Raw genomic sequence first — 18,792 nt, forward strand, 5'->3', positions numbered from 1 at the left:
AGACAAACGTTTCAAAAACTTTGTCCTTAGTTCACCTGGTCGAATCACCTGAAATGTACGTGATCAAGGTTAATGGAGGAACGTTTGCCCAGGCCTAGTGTTCACTGGTTTAAGGTAGTTTAATATATGGAACTTACTTAACTGCATATAGCTGCCCTTTCAGAACCCTGCTGTTTGTTGCTCAGGGTTGCATGGCACTGGGGGAGTTTAGGAGCATAGTATTCCCAGTGCCACACAGCCACATTGGTAGGACATTTTAGTGTGTGGGGGAAACCTAGCTATGTCCTAGTCAACAAATACCCACTATGATGCCAGTACATTGTGGTTCTGTTATCGGAGTTGACATTACCCAGAGCCAAAAAAACGTATGGTAAATGTGTGCCTATATAATTAGTAATCATTCTATTCTGTAGCGTATACATTATGCTTGAATGTAAACTATTTAATCCATTGGTTTTAGCATGATGTTCAATAGCTCCGTACCAGGCCACTGAACTGCCCGATTCATCATGGAAGCAGAGTAGAATAGTAAATATGGTTGATGTTTTATCAATATCAAGTTACTATTGCGGCTATAACATTAATTGTACCCTTTTGCCTTTTTTTAGGTGGGAAGCTGAAATTGGAAACGGCTTGGCATCAGCAATACAGATCACTTTGGAAACCACTGTTACTGCCGGCTGTAGGCTGACACAAAAAGAAGAGAGCCAGTTTGCAGAGTGTGTTATATACGTTTTCCAGTGAAGCACTAAGTCAAGTTTCTTACTCTACCTGGTTTGGGTGAGAAGCAATGGCTGCTGCAGCTGCCGCTTCCCATCAGGGTCGAGAGCCCGGAGATGAGGGCGTTCAAAGTGAAGCCTCTGCCCTCCAGCCCACTACACAGACCAACACTGCACCTTTCACAATGGACAACTTGCTTTGGGAGGCTGTCGTTGAAGGCAAAGTAGAGAAGGTTCGTCAACAGCTAGGGCAAGGAACTGATGTCAACACAGCATTTATGTATGGCTGGACCCCACTGCTCCAAGCCGTGCAGATGGAATGGGATGATACTGTAGATCTATTGCTGGAAAGGGGGGCAGACCCTTTGGCCAAGAAAGACAATGGTTGCACCCCTTTCATTATTGCTGGGATGTTGGGAAATAAGAAATACTTAGATTGCTTTCTTTCCAAAGGAGCAGACATCAACGAGACAGACAGCAATGGTTTTACAGCTTTAATGGAAGCCGTCATATATGGCCGCGAAGAAACCGTCAAGCACTTATTACAGCGCGGTGCTGAAGTGAATGTAGAGAGGTGCGCCACCGATGAGGGAAAGTCAAAGAGCTCTGGTGGACAGACAGCTCTTATGGATGCCGCAAAAAGGGGTCATGTAAATATGGTCAGCATGCTACTTGAGAAAGGAGCCAGAGTGAACCACCAGGACCTTCATGGAAGGAGCGCATTTCTTCATGCCTTGAATAGTCCAGAACCCACCAGGGATGATGTCATCCGTATCCTGTTGGATAAAGGTGCTGAGGTGGATATAAGGGACATAAATGGCAGAACTGCTCTTTTCCTGGCAGCAGAGATGAAGAGGCCACGCTTGGTGAAGGCTTTACTGGAGAAGGGTGGCATCGAAGTTGACACACCGGATAACACAGGCAGGACCGCACTGCAGGTGGCAGTCAAAAAGGATGATTATGAAACATCTGAACTCTTGCTAGAAAGCGGTGCAGACCCAACAGGTAAAGGCTTAATTCGAGAAGCCCTGATCAATTATAACTCCTCTTTGGTGAAGCTACTTCTACACCATAAGGCTGAGGTAGATCCAATTGGGGTTCATACTCCATTTGCTCCTGTCAGCAAACACTGGGCGGGCAAGTTGCGTCAACTCCATGCAATGAAGCGGCCACTCAAAGGAAAGCTGGAGATATTTGTCAATGATGAATACAAAATCAAAGATACCACTGGCGTTGGCATCTATCTGGGCATCCACGATGGGCATGAGGTGGCGGTGAAGATGACCATGCAAGGAAGTGCGAATGAACGGTTCTTGCGGGAGCAGCAATGCCTGAAATATTTTCAGGGCAGGAGCCATACCATGAAGCTCCTCGCAACTGAAGAAGATGATTCTCGCTATTACCTGTGCCTCATGTTATGCGAGAAGAACCTTGAAGAACATGACAACCAAAATCTGGAGGATGCCAAAAATATCCTGAAGGATATATTCCAAGCTGTCGAGGACTTGCACCAATCAAACTTTGTTCACCAGGATGTGTGTCCTGCCAACATTTTGATAGGTAAGTATAGTGCTCCTAATGCGTAGAGTGAAGAGAAGATAAAGTGGGGAGGGCACTTAAGGTGAAATCCATGCGTGTTGTCCATAGGCACATTGCAGTATCAGGTGAATCATTGTATGTCCTTTGTGTGCCTTCTTTATAGACAACGTCTGGCTTTAACTTAGAAAAGCATACCATAAAAGCACTAGCCTTTTCATAATTGCAACCCATCTTCTGCTTCCCACTGATTTAAAGATGCTACGCCCTAATAAAAGCATTTTAGAGGTCAGTGGTAAGGTGGCTACACATTTAATGAGAGGTAATGCTGCCCTCATTACTTTCACAGGTATCCTGCCAGAATTACCAGTGGGATACCAGTGAAACTGCCTTACCATCTCCACAAGACGCTGGTAAGTTCCTGTTCGATAGAGTCCCATAGGAATACATAGGATGGTATTGCTGGAATTACCGGCACCGGTAGTACCATTAGTTCTGGCCATGATTTGCCGGTAGGGACCTGAACTCCTGGCAGGTCAGTTCACTGCCCCTACTGGCAAACCTGTGTTTCCTGGTCCGGAAAAAATGCTGGTTCTGGTATTAACAGCATTTATTCCAGAACAGGTCTTCAGTGTACAGCTTTGGGACTGTCCCCATGAGAAACGTAGCAGTAATCCCTCCATTGAAAGGCCAACATGTTGCTGCTTGGTTTTCCTAGGAGAGAAATGATCTTTGTATAAATGCCCGTAGTACTAGAATACGCTTTATAGTGTCCATAATGCATAGTCCCCCCTCCCTTTAGCATCTCTTGCCAGCCACAAACACAATAGAGAAAGTGCATCCTATCGATGCAATCGTTTATTGACACTATCGCCTCTTAGAGTTGTCTGATTTGAACCAACTATGACATGATGCTGGTCCAAAAAATAATAGATTCTAGATCAATTTATTGCAACTTAATCTGCCTAAAAATGTGTCACAGTGTTCATTTTCAGTTTGACCAAATAGAGCAACCTGACCTCTATGGTCTGGGGCCACGTGCCCCAGGCCCAGCAGTCCTACAGTGGCTGGCTGTGCACACGTGCCCCAGGCCCGGCAGTCCTACAGTGGCTGGCTGTGCACACGTGCCCCAGGCCCGCCAGTCCTACAGTGGCTGGCTGTGCACACGTGCCCCAGGCCCGGCAGTCCTACAGTGGCTGGCTGTGCACACGTGCCCCCAGAGAAGGACATTTCGAGCACGCAATTCTTGCAATTGTGGTCAAAGTACAAAATTGTGTAAGAAAGTGTTTGAGAGAAAGGGAGCTCTGACGCTGGATTTGAGGACATTTAGTCACAGTAACCACATGCTCCATAAAGACTGTCAGAGGAGGACATTTCAGACACTGAATTCTGGCATTTGCTGTCCTACGTACCTAAGTATTTAGGGTGGCTGGGAGAGAATGAGAGCTCAGAATCTGCATCGTGGAAAACATAGTCATAGTAACAAAGTGTCCCAGTTTAACTGTGAGAGAAGGGAAACTCAGTTACTGCATTCTGGGAGATGACTTGCCAAAGGGTGTATAGGTGATTTTAATAAAGAGACCGATCCGGCTGCTTAGACCTTGCATCTGTGAAATGAGAGACATTTCCCAACAAGAGACTTTTATGAGTGGGAGCAACATCTAGGCAATGCTATGAAAGACAGTTCCTTTTGAGAACATAAATAAAGGCTGTATAAAGTGAAATAACAGTTTTTGTGCGCTTCTTCCACTGGAGCGTCGCATGTTGTAACTGAAGGGAATAGATGCTGGTTGTCTATTAAAGCATTCTCACTGTCCTTAGATCATAGAGGAAAAGGCTACTTGGCAGACTTCGACAAAAGCCTGCAATTTGAAGACAGTGTTGCGAATGCCAAGAGGGAGCTGATCAAAGGTGACATGAAGGTAAGGTAAGCTCCAGAGGCATCTGGTCTGCCCAACATGATGGTCTTTCTGTTGATGGTGGCATCTGTCATTCTGCTCTTAGGTCTCTGCAAATGGTGGCGCCTGGTCTTCAATCCCACCTTATGGCTTTCCCACTTAAGTGTGGTCTCCGTACTTCTCTGTCCCACTCGCACTGCAGCTAGTGCTGTGAGCCCACTACATAGTTCTCTGTAGACATTCTTGTCTGCGCTTCGGCCATCTTGGGTCACTCAGTATAAAGTGCTGTCTGTGATTCGATTTATGTGGTCTTCTCTGTAGAAAATGGTGTCTGTTTTTCTGCTCTTCAATGTCCCTTTGCAGTTAGTGGAAGTCTGCCCTTTCAACTCGGTCGCTCTGACGATAGTGGTGTCTGTCTCTTTTTTCTGTCTCGGTCTGACCTGGCACATTCTTTGGGAGGGAGGGCAACATACATATATTTTCGGCTTCGAGATGAATCTGCCATATCTGCAGGGTAACAGTGTAAGTTCCCATAGCTCAGATGGTTTAGAAGTTCTTCCATGTAGGTCTATAGAAAGGAGTTGGTGCGGAAAAGTATGTCATAGATGTGCGACTAGGACAACCTCCCAGCTGCTTCCGCTGGTCACCAGTAATTTGGTGCAGAGCTTTTCCGTGGACTTAAATTACACCCCTACCTTAACATAAGCATGTGCTTTGAAGCGGCCCTCAGTCAATATTCAGCAGGGGACTATCGCAAGCGTAGATTCCAACATTTAATTAACAACTGTGCAGAATGATATACAAGTAGATCACATTCATTATTTGTCTCTATCACTCAGGAAATAGATTAAGTGCCTTCTGTACTTCTCGTTCTAAAGGTACCTAAGATTCAGAAAGCCCCCCTCTGGTCAGTGCCACTGCGTGAAAACACTTCAGTCTTTCTGGAGAATGGAGGAAGACAGTGGGATGATGAGAAATAGAGGCATTATCAGAGTTAATACCCTATGGAATTTTTCAGCTCCATTGGCCACTGTCAACAACACCATCCTATTGGATCACCTGCAGTGTTGGAGTCGTAGGTCTTGCACTTGCAAGGGTTAGGTTCCCTGAAACCTTTTGAATCATTCTTCTGCCCAATTCCATGTATTGATCGACAGCTCACCTAGTTCCCTGCTGGTCCTTAATGTGTGTTTTTCATCTCACCGTTGTTGGGACTTGGATGCAGTGACAGTTTGTCCCTTATTATGAGTTTGCTGAAGTTCCCCTGAGAATGGCTACATGGAGTAAATATTGTTACAACGTATGGTCTTATGAGTGGATGCCTCAGATTTGATGGTGTAGAGGTAAAGCAATCGCAGCGGGAAGAAAAACCAGCATTTTTGCAAGTGGTAAATAGGAATTACCCTTACTACTTAAAGAGATTTACAGCATGTGCGGGGGAAGTGGAAGCACTGCGAATGCCATTTTGTAAAGTCTGTCCACAAGGAACTACTATTTCCGGCTGCCATCCAGGCAAAATCAATGGCAAATCCCAATCTGGAGGAGGCGGCCATGGTTGAGTTGGTGGTGATGGCCGCCCCCCTAAGGTGGAATTATCTGAGGAAAATGTGGAAGTGCTGGCGGCAGAGGTAGCAAAGGAGCCAGCCCTGCTCTCTGCCCCCCTTATTAGGAAGACCAATGCCCAGACGAGGGCCCATGCATGAAAGACCTCAGACACTGCCTAGTGCCCATCCCCACCCACTCCTCATGTAATGCACATTTATTTATGTATTTATATACAGGAGGAACAATGCTCTTTTGATCACAAAACAACATACACTAGATTCTTACAATGGGGTGACTTTGAGGGACCTTCTGACCAGGTTGTGGACGGGAGTAAATGGAACAGTCACCGGGGACAATACATAAGTAGGCCTACATAGATTAAGGACAATTAACATGACCTTTGTAAGTGCAGGTAGGCGGTACGGCCAGATGTGCTCAGGATGTGTCCATGACGGTTGAAGTGCTAGAGTGGAGGCAGAGGGACAGAGGCAGGTTAGTGGCGAGGGAAAAATGTTAGCTAGCCGGCAGATGAGATGTATGTTAAGAGGGTAACTCTGAGGCAAGGAGGTAGGCTTTTAGTTTGGTTTGAACAAATCTGTGTGGATTGTTTCTCAGATGTCCAGGGGAAGAGAATTCCATGCAAGTGGAGCAAGACGAGAGTAGAAGCTGAAGCAAGAGGAAGCAGAGGGAGGGCGAGGAGCCATGAGGGTAGTCGAGGAGGCAGAGCAGAGATTATGATGAGGCTTGTGGAGGTGGATAGAGGGGGATAGATACAATGGTGCCTTACCATGGATAGATTTGTGAACCAAGGGAAGAATTTAAATCTGGCCCTGTTTTTCATCCGTGGCCATCCAGCCTGGTGACAGTACGAGGAAGTAGGTGTGAAGTGAGGGAGTTCAAAGAGAGTCCTGGTAGCGAAGTTAATGATCTTGTCAAGGGGACAGAAACCATAGTTGGGGAGACCAAAGAGGATGCTGGCACAGTAGTCCAGTTTAGAGAAGACAAGAGTGGGTAGGAGATGCTTGGCAATGTTGAACGGAAGGAGGTGCCTGGTTTTCCTAAAATTTAGGATGTTGAGGTGAACTGCTGTTCCAGTTTTGGAGAGGAAAGTAGAGAAGGTGTGAGAAGGGCTGAAGTTTCTAGCTGAAGAAGAGTAGGGGAGAATGTCAAGTGGGTACTGGATAGGGTTCCATGTCATTTAATCGCGGGACGTTTTTTTGCGGGGTTCCCCCCAACCCCCATTCCATTTCACTTTATATCTATTACCAAAAAACCACATCCCATGTACATACATTTTTACCCCCCCAAAAAATTTGATGGGTTTTTTCTGATAAAAAATTTGCAGTAAAAAACCCAGCGAAAAAATGTCCCGCGATGAAAGGACGTTGTACCCTGGATAGGCAGAGGAAGAGATGAGAGAGAGCATTTGACAGAGAAGAAGAGCCCCTCTGTTTTGGTAGAGCTTTACATCAGAGAGTGAAGAGCCATCCAACATTTAATGGCAGAGAGACAGTTGGTCATTTTGATAGAGGGATCAGAGTAGAGTTGAGGAAAAGAGAAGAATATTTGGATGTGGCCCGCAAACAGTTGGTACAAGAACCCAAATGTGGAGATTAGTGCCCCAAGAGCAGACGTGTAGAGTGTAAAGAGGAGTGGACCCAAGACAGAGCCTTGTGGAACACCAGCAGTTAGACGAGTGAGTTGAGGGGTGTTCTTGCTCCAGGAGACAGAGAATTGGTGACGTGCAAAGGCATGATTCAATCCAGGCAAGGGCTTGATTGCGAATCGCAAGAAGCAAGAGAGTATTAAGGAGATCAGAGTGATCGACATTGTCAAAGACAGCAGACAGGTCAACGTGAGTTAGTACAGAGGTAAGTATGAGTGCTTTGCAGAGACAATGAAGTTAGACACATTCATTAGAGCAGTTTCCATGGAGTGGCAGGAGCGGAAACCTGCATGTAGGGGGTCTTGAAGGTTGTGAATGTGTAATAAATTGGCAAGAATTTCGACACAACCATTTAGAGCACTTAAAGTAGTGTGGAATTAATGACACAAGGTAAAAGGTAGCCGGTAGGTCTGGGTCAGCGCCTTGTGTTTTTAGGTGAGGTATGACCATGGCTGTAGAGGGAAAGCAAGCAGAGTCGAAGGACATGTTGAAGAGTTTGGCTTGGTGAGAAGCCACTAAAGAGCCAATAGACTTGACTAGCTGAGGAGCAAGAGGGTCTGATGGGGCACAGCCTTTCAACAGTAGAGATAGCACTTTGTCAGTAGTATTGTGACTAAAGTGGAAGATAGAGGCAGAGGATGATGGTAGAGTAGGTGGAGTGTAAAATGTAGGAGGAGGGAGTGTGAGGAAGGTCAGGAGAGCGGCTCTACTTTTGTAAATGTAGCAGCAAAGTATTTAGCTAGGTCATGAGCTGTGAGAATGGAGTTGATAGTCAAAGACTTAAGAGGAGTGAGGAGTGACTTTAGGGTGTCCTGTAGCTGGTGAGGATGGTTGGAGTGAGAGTCAATGAGGGTTAGGTAGAATTCCCTTTTCGCTCTATCAAGAGTGGACTTGAGCGAGATCAGGGCAGAGAGGTAGAGTTTCAGGTCCACATGCGAGTGGGTACACCTCCATTTGCACAGCAGCCGACACATGTATGTGTGGAGAGAGCGCATATGAATGGGATGACCTGTTGGATGGGGATGCTGAGACTCAGGGGTGAAAGTAAGAAGTGGGAAGTGAGAGGAGGATGAGTCAAATAGTAGGGATTGGAAGTTGGAAAAGGCATGTTTGGTGGAATAGGCATTGAGAACTGTAGTATCTGAGAGAAAGGGGAATGGCAGAAGGTTTAACATTCCTTTAGCAATAGGTGAAGGAAGTGCTGAGGAAAGGTCAGAGGGTGGAAAGGAAATGGTGGTGGAAACAATTGAGTGATCAGATATGGATGATGTGACAGTGGTATTAGTGGCTGAGAGAGAGGTAGAGATGAATAAGAGATCCAAAGAGTTACCCGCTGTGTGGGCAGGTAGGTTATGGACAGAGCGGAGAGTGTGGTCACTAAGAAAAGACTGAAGTTCAGATTTCTGAGAAGCCGTTGGACAGGGAAGGTTAAAGTCACCTAAGGGGAATGATGTGATATTTAGTGGAAAGAGAATCAAGGAGTTGCCCAAGATCATCAAAGAATGGTCCAGTGGGACTCGGAAGGCGATGGAGATGATGTGAACTGAGTAAGGCAGAGCAATAGTAGAGATGGTGAATTCAAAAAAGGTAGAGGTCGTGGCATTGGAGATTTGTGAGGCATCGAGGCGGGAAGAGAGTAGGTGTCCGACGCCTCCACCTCTGCCAGTCAATCGATGAGACTGCATGAAGTATAGTTTGGAGTCGTGTAGGGCTGCCAAAGTGGTAGTTTCAGATGAAGAAATCCAGGTTTCAGTGATAGCAAGAAGGTCTAGGGGAGGAGAGCTCGAGTGAAAGTAGCCAGTGATAAAGGAGTTGTGTTGCCTACAGACTGAGCATTCCAGAGTGCATTGTTCAGTTGATGGGATAAGGAAGAGTATAGAAGTTGTGTCTCAGAGGAAGAGAGGCGAGGTGGATAGGTGTTAAATGAGGTATGGTTAGCTTGCCGGCTCTGTTCGTTGGAAGGAGGTGGAAGAGAGATGGAGTAGTGGGAGTTTCGAGTTGTGAGTTTTATAAAAGGGATACGAAAGGAGGATGTTGTAGCATTATTGGAGAAAGCGTAGGGAGAGGTGAGTAGGAGGAGCAGCAGGAAGAGCAGGAGTGAATGCATTATAGGTGAGTAGCACAGTGTGGAGAGACAGTACAGTAATTAGGAAGCTCACAGGTGCAGGTGTATGCAAATAGTTGTTTTAGTGGAGTGTTGGAGTTAGATTTGAATGTTGTTTGTGTGCTGTATGCAAGGAATTTTTATGGAAACCTCTGGCAAACAGGGCCTAACAGGGAACACAAAATGAAATGGAGATGGATGTAGTAGCTACCCGTAGCTCTGTCTTCCCTTTGCTCTGGACGCTGGTGTGAATAGATGCCCAAAGGACAGTGCTTATATGCCCAAAGTAACAGGTAGGTAACTTTGTCAGAGGTCACAGGAGAAGTCCCTGGATCGGACCTAGATACTTCTTTTGGACCTCCTGACTTCTGCAGGCAGCCTCAGGCAGATGGATAGAGGGCATCAAGGAGTGGTGGAACACCCTCAAGTACAGTTACTCGCTTGTGTCTGAGCACAAGAAGGAGCCGTCGACCAAAGGTGGAGGAACTGTGACTATGGAATTAGAGAGTCCTGTCAGCCAATGTCGTTGCTCAGATTTCAGGATTCTCTCCAAGGGGGTAGGAGCAGGAACATCTGCAGCTGCTTTGAGTGCAATTAAAATATATTTGACTCTCAATTCCACCTCGATGTGTGTATCTCAGCATATACCATATTAAGAGCCATGTGTCAGTCATGCCCAACACAGCCCCAAGCTGAAAGCACATGTCCCACACAACCAATTCACACATGTCCACCCATTACAGTTTGGGACAAGTGTTAGGGAGAATTTTCATGTCTGTGTCAATTCCTTTTAACCTTAGAGACCCACAGCTCTTTTGCTGGACTCAGGGCTTTTTAATTTTGACTCCTGAGTGAGTGAGACCTTTTTCTCACTCACCCATGTGTTTTCCAGACTATGATTTTCTATGTTCCTTACTGTTTTATGGAGTCTGGTAAACTCCATAGTCATCTGTTTTGCATGTTGACACACAGCACCTTTTGTGCAGTGCCACTGAAAAGTCCCTTGGATTCCTCTTAATGTTTAACTTTTCTTGAGTGAACTACTGTTCCCAATGATAGTAAGATGACCCCTGTCTTACTTACCTTAACATTATGGGTCCAGCGCACACCACCCTATGTGGAGTACTGGGCGGCTACATAGTAATTCCATTAACCTATTTTGTTACACTAACTCACTAACTTGTGAGTTTGAAAAACCCAAACCCCTAACCGTTGTGTTGCCCCCCCTTTTTGGGCAAGCACGCTCTCCGGTCTTCAGACAATCTTTGACAATATCCTATTGGGGGTTATGGATCACTATACACCCCCTTTAGCTGCATTCGTATCAGGCCCCATGTGCACTGTGTACTCCTAGATTACGCCAAATAACATACACCTATCTTACTACCATGGGTAATAACAAATAACACTAAGACACAAAGAAAACACAAAGAATCGATTCAATTTATAACAATGGGATACATTTATTTATATACATACAGCTAAACATAATACATGACAATGCAGGCAGTTTTAATGCTATGTCTAATTTGCACCTTTTATACTTCTGGTGCAAAGCTACCATGCAGTATCTATAAGCCTTTCAGGTTCCTAATGTAAGCCTGTGCTGCAAGTGTGTGGTTCTAATGCAATCTAATGCAAGCGCTAGCATCCATCACCTTCATGGGTAAATCCACACCATCAATCCACACCATCCACACTCTCCTCTCCCAAAGGGGTGTGTGTGTGTGTGTGTGTGTCTGTCTGTCTGTCTGTCTGTTCATATCAATCAATTTAAGCCTAGGCCAAACCCATACTTCCCATTCTGCTGTCTTTCCAGCCAGGCCTCAATCAGTCAGTGGCAGGCTGCAAGACTGCCAACTGCCAAGCACTCTCTCTGCCTCCTCGATCTCATCAAGGCCCATCAGTCTGCTGCACCAAGCACCATATCCAGCCAACTCTCTCTCTGTGGCTCTCCCGATCTCTCTGGCCAACTCTCGATCTCTCGTGCAGTTCCCTCTCGTGCAGACTCCCACAACTCTCCAGTCTCCTCATAACTCTTCCTCTCTCCTCTCTCCCTCTCTCTCTCCAGCCCTCCTGGTTATAGTCTCCAATGACGCACACATCACTATGGTGACATACATTCTATAAGCTAAGAGTGTCTAAGAATGTCTCTCCCTCAGCGTTTAGCAAAATGCCTGCCTGTCTCCTTGTGTGTTACTTGTCTCGGCATGTCCTGTTACTGCGTGTCAAAGTGACATTGGAACATCATATCTTTCTTTCATGGCCTTCCGAGTATGTTGCGAAATACATCATCTATTCCCTGTTTCTCCATTCTCTCCACTGTAGGCTTCACTCTGCATTACAAAATGCTCTTAGGCCCCATCCCTCACATGCAAAAGGCACCTCTCCATCTCTCCATAGTCACTCCCTGGGCGCAGCCCACACCTTTGGGTTGTCTCCGCGAAGCACACCAGCCAAGCTGATAAGCTTCCTAGGCCGTCTCTACTAGGACAAGAGTCCATGTTATCTGTCTCTCTCTGCCAATGTTTACAAAACAATTCTCCGCACTGAGCCCAGTCTCTTTCTCCATCAGCAAATGGATTCAAATGCCAGCCTAATGCTTTCTAGCGTTAACCGCAAATCCAGGCACTATAAAGCAACTCCTTCTAAATAACTCAACATACATACATACATACCAAACATATCTCTAAATGTGTCTCTACAAAGCATAACAATGTGTGAATGGCTTTTCATGCATTTCAAATATGACAGTGTGTGTGTGGTGCAAGCAATGCATTTTCTCTCTCAGCCTAAGTGCTATATCTAATGCAAACATAAATACATAGCATATCATATTGTATCTCTAAAACACTACATGGCACTTCAGATATATGGCAGTGCAAGTGTCATTCTATTTCAAATGGCAAAGTGCAAAGTGGCAGCATGTTTCTCTATCATTCTAAATGGCAAGCACTATATACATACAATATCATTCTAAAAGCATATTGCAAATGCATACAAAGGTGGCAGTCTAATATGTGGACAGTGTCTACTTCAGCAATGTACTAATCAGAACTAAACAGAATGCAATAATGGAATGATTCCATAGCAAAGATTCTAATTATTCTAACAGTGAGTCTAATAATGGGTAATGGTTCTCTACAGATAGTACCTATTCTTCTAATGGGTGTTATGATTTCTACTAATGATAACAATCCCGGGCTTCTCATTTTATCCAATTCCACAGAATGGCTTGTGGCAGTGGTTTCTTTTTGACTACCTAGTGATATGTATCTGCAGGCTGATACCTCAGCTGCAGTGCTGCACCAAAGGGTGACCATTTTCTCAAAATGTCCCTGTCTTCTTTTTTCGCCATTTCTTGTTAGTTAGTTTCTTCTGGGCGCTTACTCTGTTGTTTGCATCAGGTTTGAGTCCTTTGTGTGTCTTGCCTTTGGCAGATTTCAGCCCTGAAGCCTGGAAAGGCAGGAAGTCAGGGAGGGTCGCAAAACTCTAGGTGTGCCTGAGTGAAACCAGTTCCAAATGGCCGGCTGGCTTTCCTGCTGTGTGATTGACAGCCTAGGGCTGTGAATGAATGGGAACTTGAATAAAAAGTGAGGGTTTTGGGACTAAGGGGAGAGTCGACCACTGGAGGACAACATCTGAAGCAGAAGACGAGAGAAGACTCCAGCAGCACCCTCCTGGACCGCGAAGTGCCCGGCGAAGCCATGCAGCTATGCTGACCCTGTGTTTGAATCGACAGGGAAGACCCCTAAAGGACGACTTCCTCCCTTAGGCTGGTGGGACCAACTAGCCTAAAGAAAAACTCTTTTGGCACAACCCCGACTTGCTGCGACTTTCCGAGGCTGCAGAAGTCCAATACCCGGGGTACCACAACCACTTGTGATTGCCCTGTCTTCCGAAGTCCAAATCCGGCCAGATCTTCATGGGCATCCAGAGGACCCTACAGAACCAAGAAATCCACATCCAGAGTCCCCTCACCAGAGTCCAGGAAATCCTAACCACAGCTTTTTGTTCTCCTTTTGCACTCAGAAAAAGGCGCCAAAACCACAAAGAGCCGCCGAATCAACGGAAATCCATTGCTACCGAGTCCCTCTATCGAGGGCTGCCACAGGAGCTGGCCAGACGTCCTCCCTTTCGTCACCACGAACAAGGACCAGGAACAAGGGTCTACTGCATTGCATCGTGAAGGCAACCAGCTGGAACACTTTCTTCATTTTCAAAGTACTGTGGGCCTTGGGGCATTGTATCCTTTTACCATATGGATTGCTTCCTACCTTTGGGAGTGCCATTTAACCCAACACCAAGTCGACCTCAACTTACCTGCCTTGGCCTTACAGCTTGTGCTTTCTAAAGTTGACTCCTCTTGAGTTGCTGTGATTTCTCTTTTGAACACTGACTATTTAAGAACATTTTTCTAAAAGAAGAGCATCAGAACTTTGACTTTGTCCATTTGACTTTGGCTGTCCTGGTTCACTAAAGGCATCCTTCTATTGGCTTTGACAGTGCTTGTTCTGTTACAGGACTTAAATGTTGAACATTTTAATGCTGGGCTAATTGACTGCCTACATCCCTTTGGGAGAATCTAACTGTTCTTATAACCTATCAGTCTGTTCTAATCTAACCCTAACCATTCCTTCCTGAAAAACTCAATATTGCAAAGGTGATACTATATAAATGTTATACTGACCTCAAATGAAATCACCTCTGGGTTCTGGAACATATGTAACATATGAATGACTTAATCACCTGATTTATTGTTCACTTTCTTAATTGAATCCTAACTTGGTATTAATGTTACAGCTAATTACTGCTTTTTAAAGAATGCTTTAAATATCTTTGGGGGTCATTCCGAGTTTGGAGGCAGCCATGGTGCTATTAGCACCATGGCTGCCTCCAAACCCCGGTCCGGGTCCGGTCTGACTGAATGGGGACTTACCGGGTCATTCCGACCTTGCCTTGAAGCGCTTTGAAACACATTGTGTATAGGCGCTATATAAATAAACTATCATATCATATCATAGCATTTTGGTGCTGGACTGCCCATCTGGGTGGGACAAAGACTGATATGCAAATGGATATTTCCCATCTGTGAAAGGTACAGTGAGCAAAAAGTAATGGCTGGGAAAAAAAACACAGAACAGGTTATCATACCATGTTCTTTCTGGAGAGGGTCGCCTGCTACCTTTTTTGAAAAACACAGGTCTATGGAGTACTTCAAATACTTGGGTCACTCACAAAATCCTCTTAATGCATGCAATTGTGCAGCACCCTGGACTTGACACAACAATTTAATAGTGCAAAATACTTTGCGGTTCACTTTTAATAACATGTAGCACCTTGAAACATGACCGGGTTATACACTTGGCACTATACTGAACATGAAATTTTATTTAAATATTCTGCAACACTTTTCTATTTGCAAAAGCAATTTCACACATGCAGTGATCTGTATTTTTAACTCGCTGCACGCTTGGCAATGTTTTACATAATTGAAGCACAACAGAGTTTTAAGAACAAACACTTTTCATATATAAAGAACCCCTCTTCCTTCACTCCTATACGATGAAGAATCTCTCTTCTATCACAAGTCACTTTCTCACTTTCTGCAGAGAAGTGATTTTAAATCAGACTTCACTCTGTTTAACTTTGGCAAGCTACTTTTCCTATGTGTAAGAGGATTCAATTCAACACTACAGCTAAGTCAATGCCTAGTCTGGGATACTGAATGGAAACCCTTATTGATATATCTTTATGTCCAGTTCATGAGTTCTGGATGACTACCCCTATATAACACCCCTCTCTTAGAATCCCCCTGACCCCACTGAGCCAAGAAGTAGTTCTGTTTTGCAAGTTTAAAAGGTTTATTTGAGAAATAAAACAAAATATAGATACCACGCTTTTATAATAAATTAATAATCGATATCGCCCTTATAAATATAATGTTAATCAACAATGGGTAATCTGACACTAGCACACTTCTTTATAATCAATGAGGAGTTGGTAATTCACCCCCCTCCCCTATGCAATGTAAGAAATGGAAGGAGATGGAAAGAGGAGCACACAGTTCTCAGGAATGCAATCAAATACAATACGAAATTCAGTTCCCCCCAGCAAGCTTAGAGGAACCAGGTAGGAGTTTGAAACACAGGCCCAAAATGCTTTTAAATGTGATGGCAATGGATGGGAAAATGTGCCAACTGATTTTAATTCACTCTAGAGATTCAGGGTGAGTGGGAGATGCGTGTTGGTATTAGTTCAGGCTCACTTTAGCAATGCTCTATGAGTTATTACCAAGTTGCAAACGGATTTTAACAAAAGAAAGAATGGAGCTGCTATTTTGACAAGTGGAGAAATTGAGCCAAAATCGCAAATCGCAGTAAATTTCGCGAGTGTGTGAATCGTGATTGCGGAAAAAGTATAAGGAGTAGGAAGTCGGAAGTAGGAAGTCGATTCTAAGCTTTCAGAGGAAAGTTAAATTTCGTTCCTAGCCCAAACGGTTCCAGAGATACGGACGATTAAATAAAGGTAGTTTTTCGGATTTAAAGTAAACTCAAAATGACAGGTGACAGCTTGCAGCTGCAGAATAGACAGGTGACAGTTGTGCATCTTTAAAAATGACAGATGATACGATTTCTAGGAGACAGTTCTACTTAGGTTAAAACAGTTTGGATTAGATTATTTTAGCTAAGAGATTGGTTCTGCACAGTTCTGCTAGGTACTCACAATATAAATTTGAAATAGGCCTCGCCACGGATCTGGTCAGGTTTTGGACTGGACTCCGGTTCTGGTCTCGGCACTTCACAGTGATCTGGGTCAGCTCTCTGGTTCTGCTCACAGCGGTCTGGGTCACTCTGGATCTCTGGTCTGGTCTCTGGCAATTGTTCCTGGCAAAAGAATTCAAACAGCTCGCCCGGCTGTGGAATAGTTCGCAAATGATTTTAAGGTTGCTGAGGCCTGCTAAGAAGAGTTCTCAGTTTGTGGGTTTAGGCCCTTGCTTTAAGTTCTGAAGTAAAGTTCTGGTCTTTGGAGATTGATGGATTTGAAGTCTGGATCTCTGGATGTGAAGTCGTCGGTCAGCATGCTCCGCAGCAAATGGAATTGAATCCTCTACCTGTCCCAGCAGTCTCTTTTTATGTGTTTTGAAAATGGGTGTGTGCCTGGGCCTAGCTAAGCCTGCCCCTCTCTACTTGTCATTGGCCCAATTCTCCCCTCTCCCATGATTGGGGGAAGGAAATGGATTGTCAGCATGATGAAGTCTGTTTATGGGTCAGAGGATCCTCCCCTGGTCAGTTTGCCCACAAATCTATATTTGATTCAAATACATCCTTCCCAGATATACAATTTGTTGAAATTACATGTGCACATTATATATTCCTTATGGTCCATGCTTGTCCGCCTCTGATCTTCCTGGGGGCTTGCATTCAAAAATGACAACATTTTGCGCTTTTTAACTGGTTTTGCAATATCGGACTTTTACCCAAAATTACACACCTGTGCGCAAGGAGTATGGACATTAATTGATGAAGTGTCAAATTTTTAACATGCAGACATTTGGAGTGAGACCCTATTTTCCGCTAGCAACCCCCCAGGATACACCACAGGGTCCTAACGCCTCTCAAAATGTTCACAGAAAAATCACAAAAATAATGATATTACTTATATAATTCTGACAAGTCCGCACTATGAGTTATCTATCTTTTTAAAATTATGCCCTGGTCAAAAAGGGGTGTGGCTTCCCACATCACAGGGTGGAATAACTGGTTTATCCACTTCCCCCAAGCTCAGCTGCTAGCAGAGGCACTGCCCCTCCCAGTTTCCCCTAAGAGGAAGCCACTTTTACGACGCCCCCAATATAACATTTGCCTGAGTCCAGGACAGGCCTTTGTTCAACTCCCCGTAGTCCCCAGCTGCCACTCCCCTTTCAATCAACAGGGCCATGTGACCTCAGGATGCAGCCAGGCCTGGCAGGGAACACAGCTGTTGATCCAGTTTCAATTCCTGTCGGGGGTAGTTGTCAGGCAGAATCCAGTTTCATTAAGCCAGGTTTCAGCTAAATGTCACTTTTTGTTCCCAGTTTTCTACATTCAAATCAAACTGACAATTTTTACCTATACATGAAATAATTACTTCCTTCAAGTCATTTCAGAATATAGTTTTACATTGTATCCACCTCTTAGCAAGTCTTTCCTTGGTCTGGTTTTGTTTCATTTGTTCAGTTTTACACAAAAGTCTGGTGGTTTTAAAACGCCGGCTTTCTGATAGTGGTGAGTACTGGTAATGCAACCATTTTTGAGATTAAGAAAATGAATTCCCCAGAGTTCTGAGTTGCTTTTTTTTGCAATCAGCATTGCCATTCCCAATGGTTTCAGGCTACTGTGTGTGTCGCCCACTGGTGGTTTTAGGCAGTGCCCTCCTGTGCTCACAACATAGGCAAAAATGGGTGGCAGCCTATTCTTCATGTTTTCCCTGTGCACTCTCTGGGGAGTTCTGGCCATCATGATGTTTTCCATGCCAGTACTGCACTGTTTTATTGTAGGGCTTGGATGCATGGGTAAAAACATCCCACAAGCCCCCCCTCTTGGGATGGCCATTCTGTCCTTTCACTGATGGAACTCGCAAGATCTGGGATGTTCGCCTCCTCTTCTTCCAAATTCCATAGGTGGCACAGTTCAGCATCTTTTCCTCCCTCCAGTCGATCAATCAGTTCTCCTTGCTGGTCCTGATGGGAGGATTGGGCGGTACCCCAGGCCCCTTGGGTCTCTGCTCCCGGTCTCCGGATCGTCCTCCTTGGCCAGTCTCCAGGTTTCATCTCTCCTAGGATGATAAAGCAAAGCGGCAATACACATTCCTAGACATTTTTCCACCACTATTAATGGTGTGGCGAACATATACATTTTATGAATCAGAAGATATGAACATATACATTTGCTTTTTTAACTTAGGAGACAAGAACATATATATATATATATATATATACAAGGATCACAGAATTTTATATGCTATATGTGGAATATTTTAGGGTTGGAACTGAATTACTCTGGAGCGGCCCCCTCTGGGATTCCAGTGGATTCCTCCAGTTGTTGCAGAGTGTGCCTGGGATGGCAACACTTTAGCTGATTTATATGTACCCACTTGTCTTCCCCCTCTGCCAAACCGCCTTTGGGGATGCGGATCTTGTAGGCCACAGGGGAGATTTTGTCTATCATTTCAAATGGTCCCTTCCATGTAGGCAAGAATTTTCGCTGTTTGGCCTGGTTCCTTTGGAAATTGTATAGATAGACCCGATCACCCACCTTATATTCCTTTCGGGTAGTTTTTAAA

General features: G+C 44.8%; 1 protein-coding gene across 4 annotated transcripts in view; it reads left to right on the plus strand.

Annotated features, from left to right (window-relative positions):
- The window catches only part of LOC138537078 (2-5A-dependent ribonuclease-like), a 402,978-nt gene that overhangs the window by 91,523 nt on the left and 292,663 nt on the right, over positions 1–18,792 (plus strand). For all 4 annotated transcript variants that reach the window (XM_069641426.1, XM_069641425.1, XM_069641424.1 and 1 more), the window contains exons 2-3: positions 609–2,279; positions 4,077–4,177. In XM_069641426.1, the coding sequence (XP_069497527.1) occupies positions 791–2,279; positions 4,077–4,177 (1,590 nt within the window). In that variant the 5' untranslated portion in view covers positions 609–790. The remainder of the gene's footprint in view (positions 1–608; positions 2,280–4,076; positions 4,178–18,792) is intronic.

The sequence above is a fragment of the Ambystoma mexicanum genome, chromosome 1q (genome assembly GCF_040938575.1).
Source record: "Ambystoma mexicanum isolate Mex_15411 chromosome 1q, UKY_AmexF1_1, whole genome shotgun sequence".
Lineage (NCBI taxonomy): Eukaryota > Metazoa > Chordata > Amphibia > Caudata > Ambystomatidae > Ambystoma > Ambystoma mexicanum.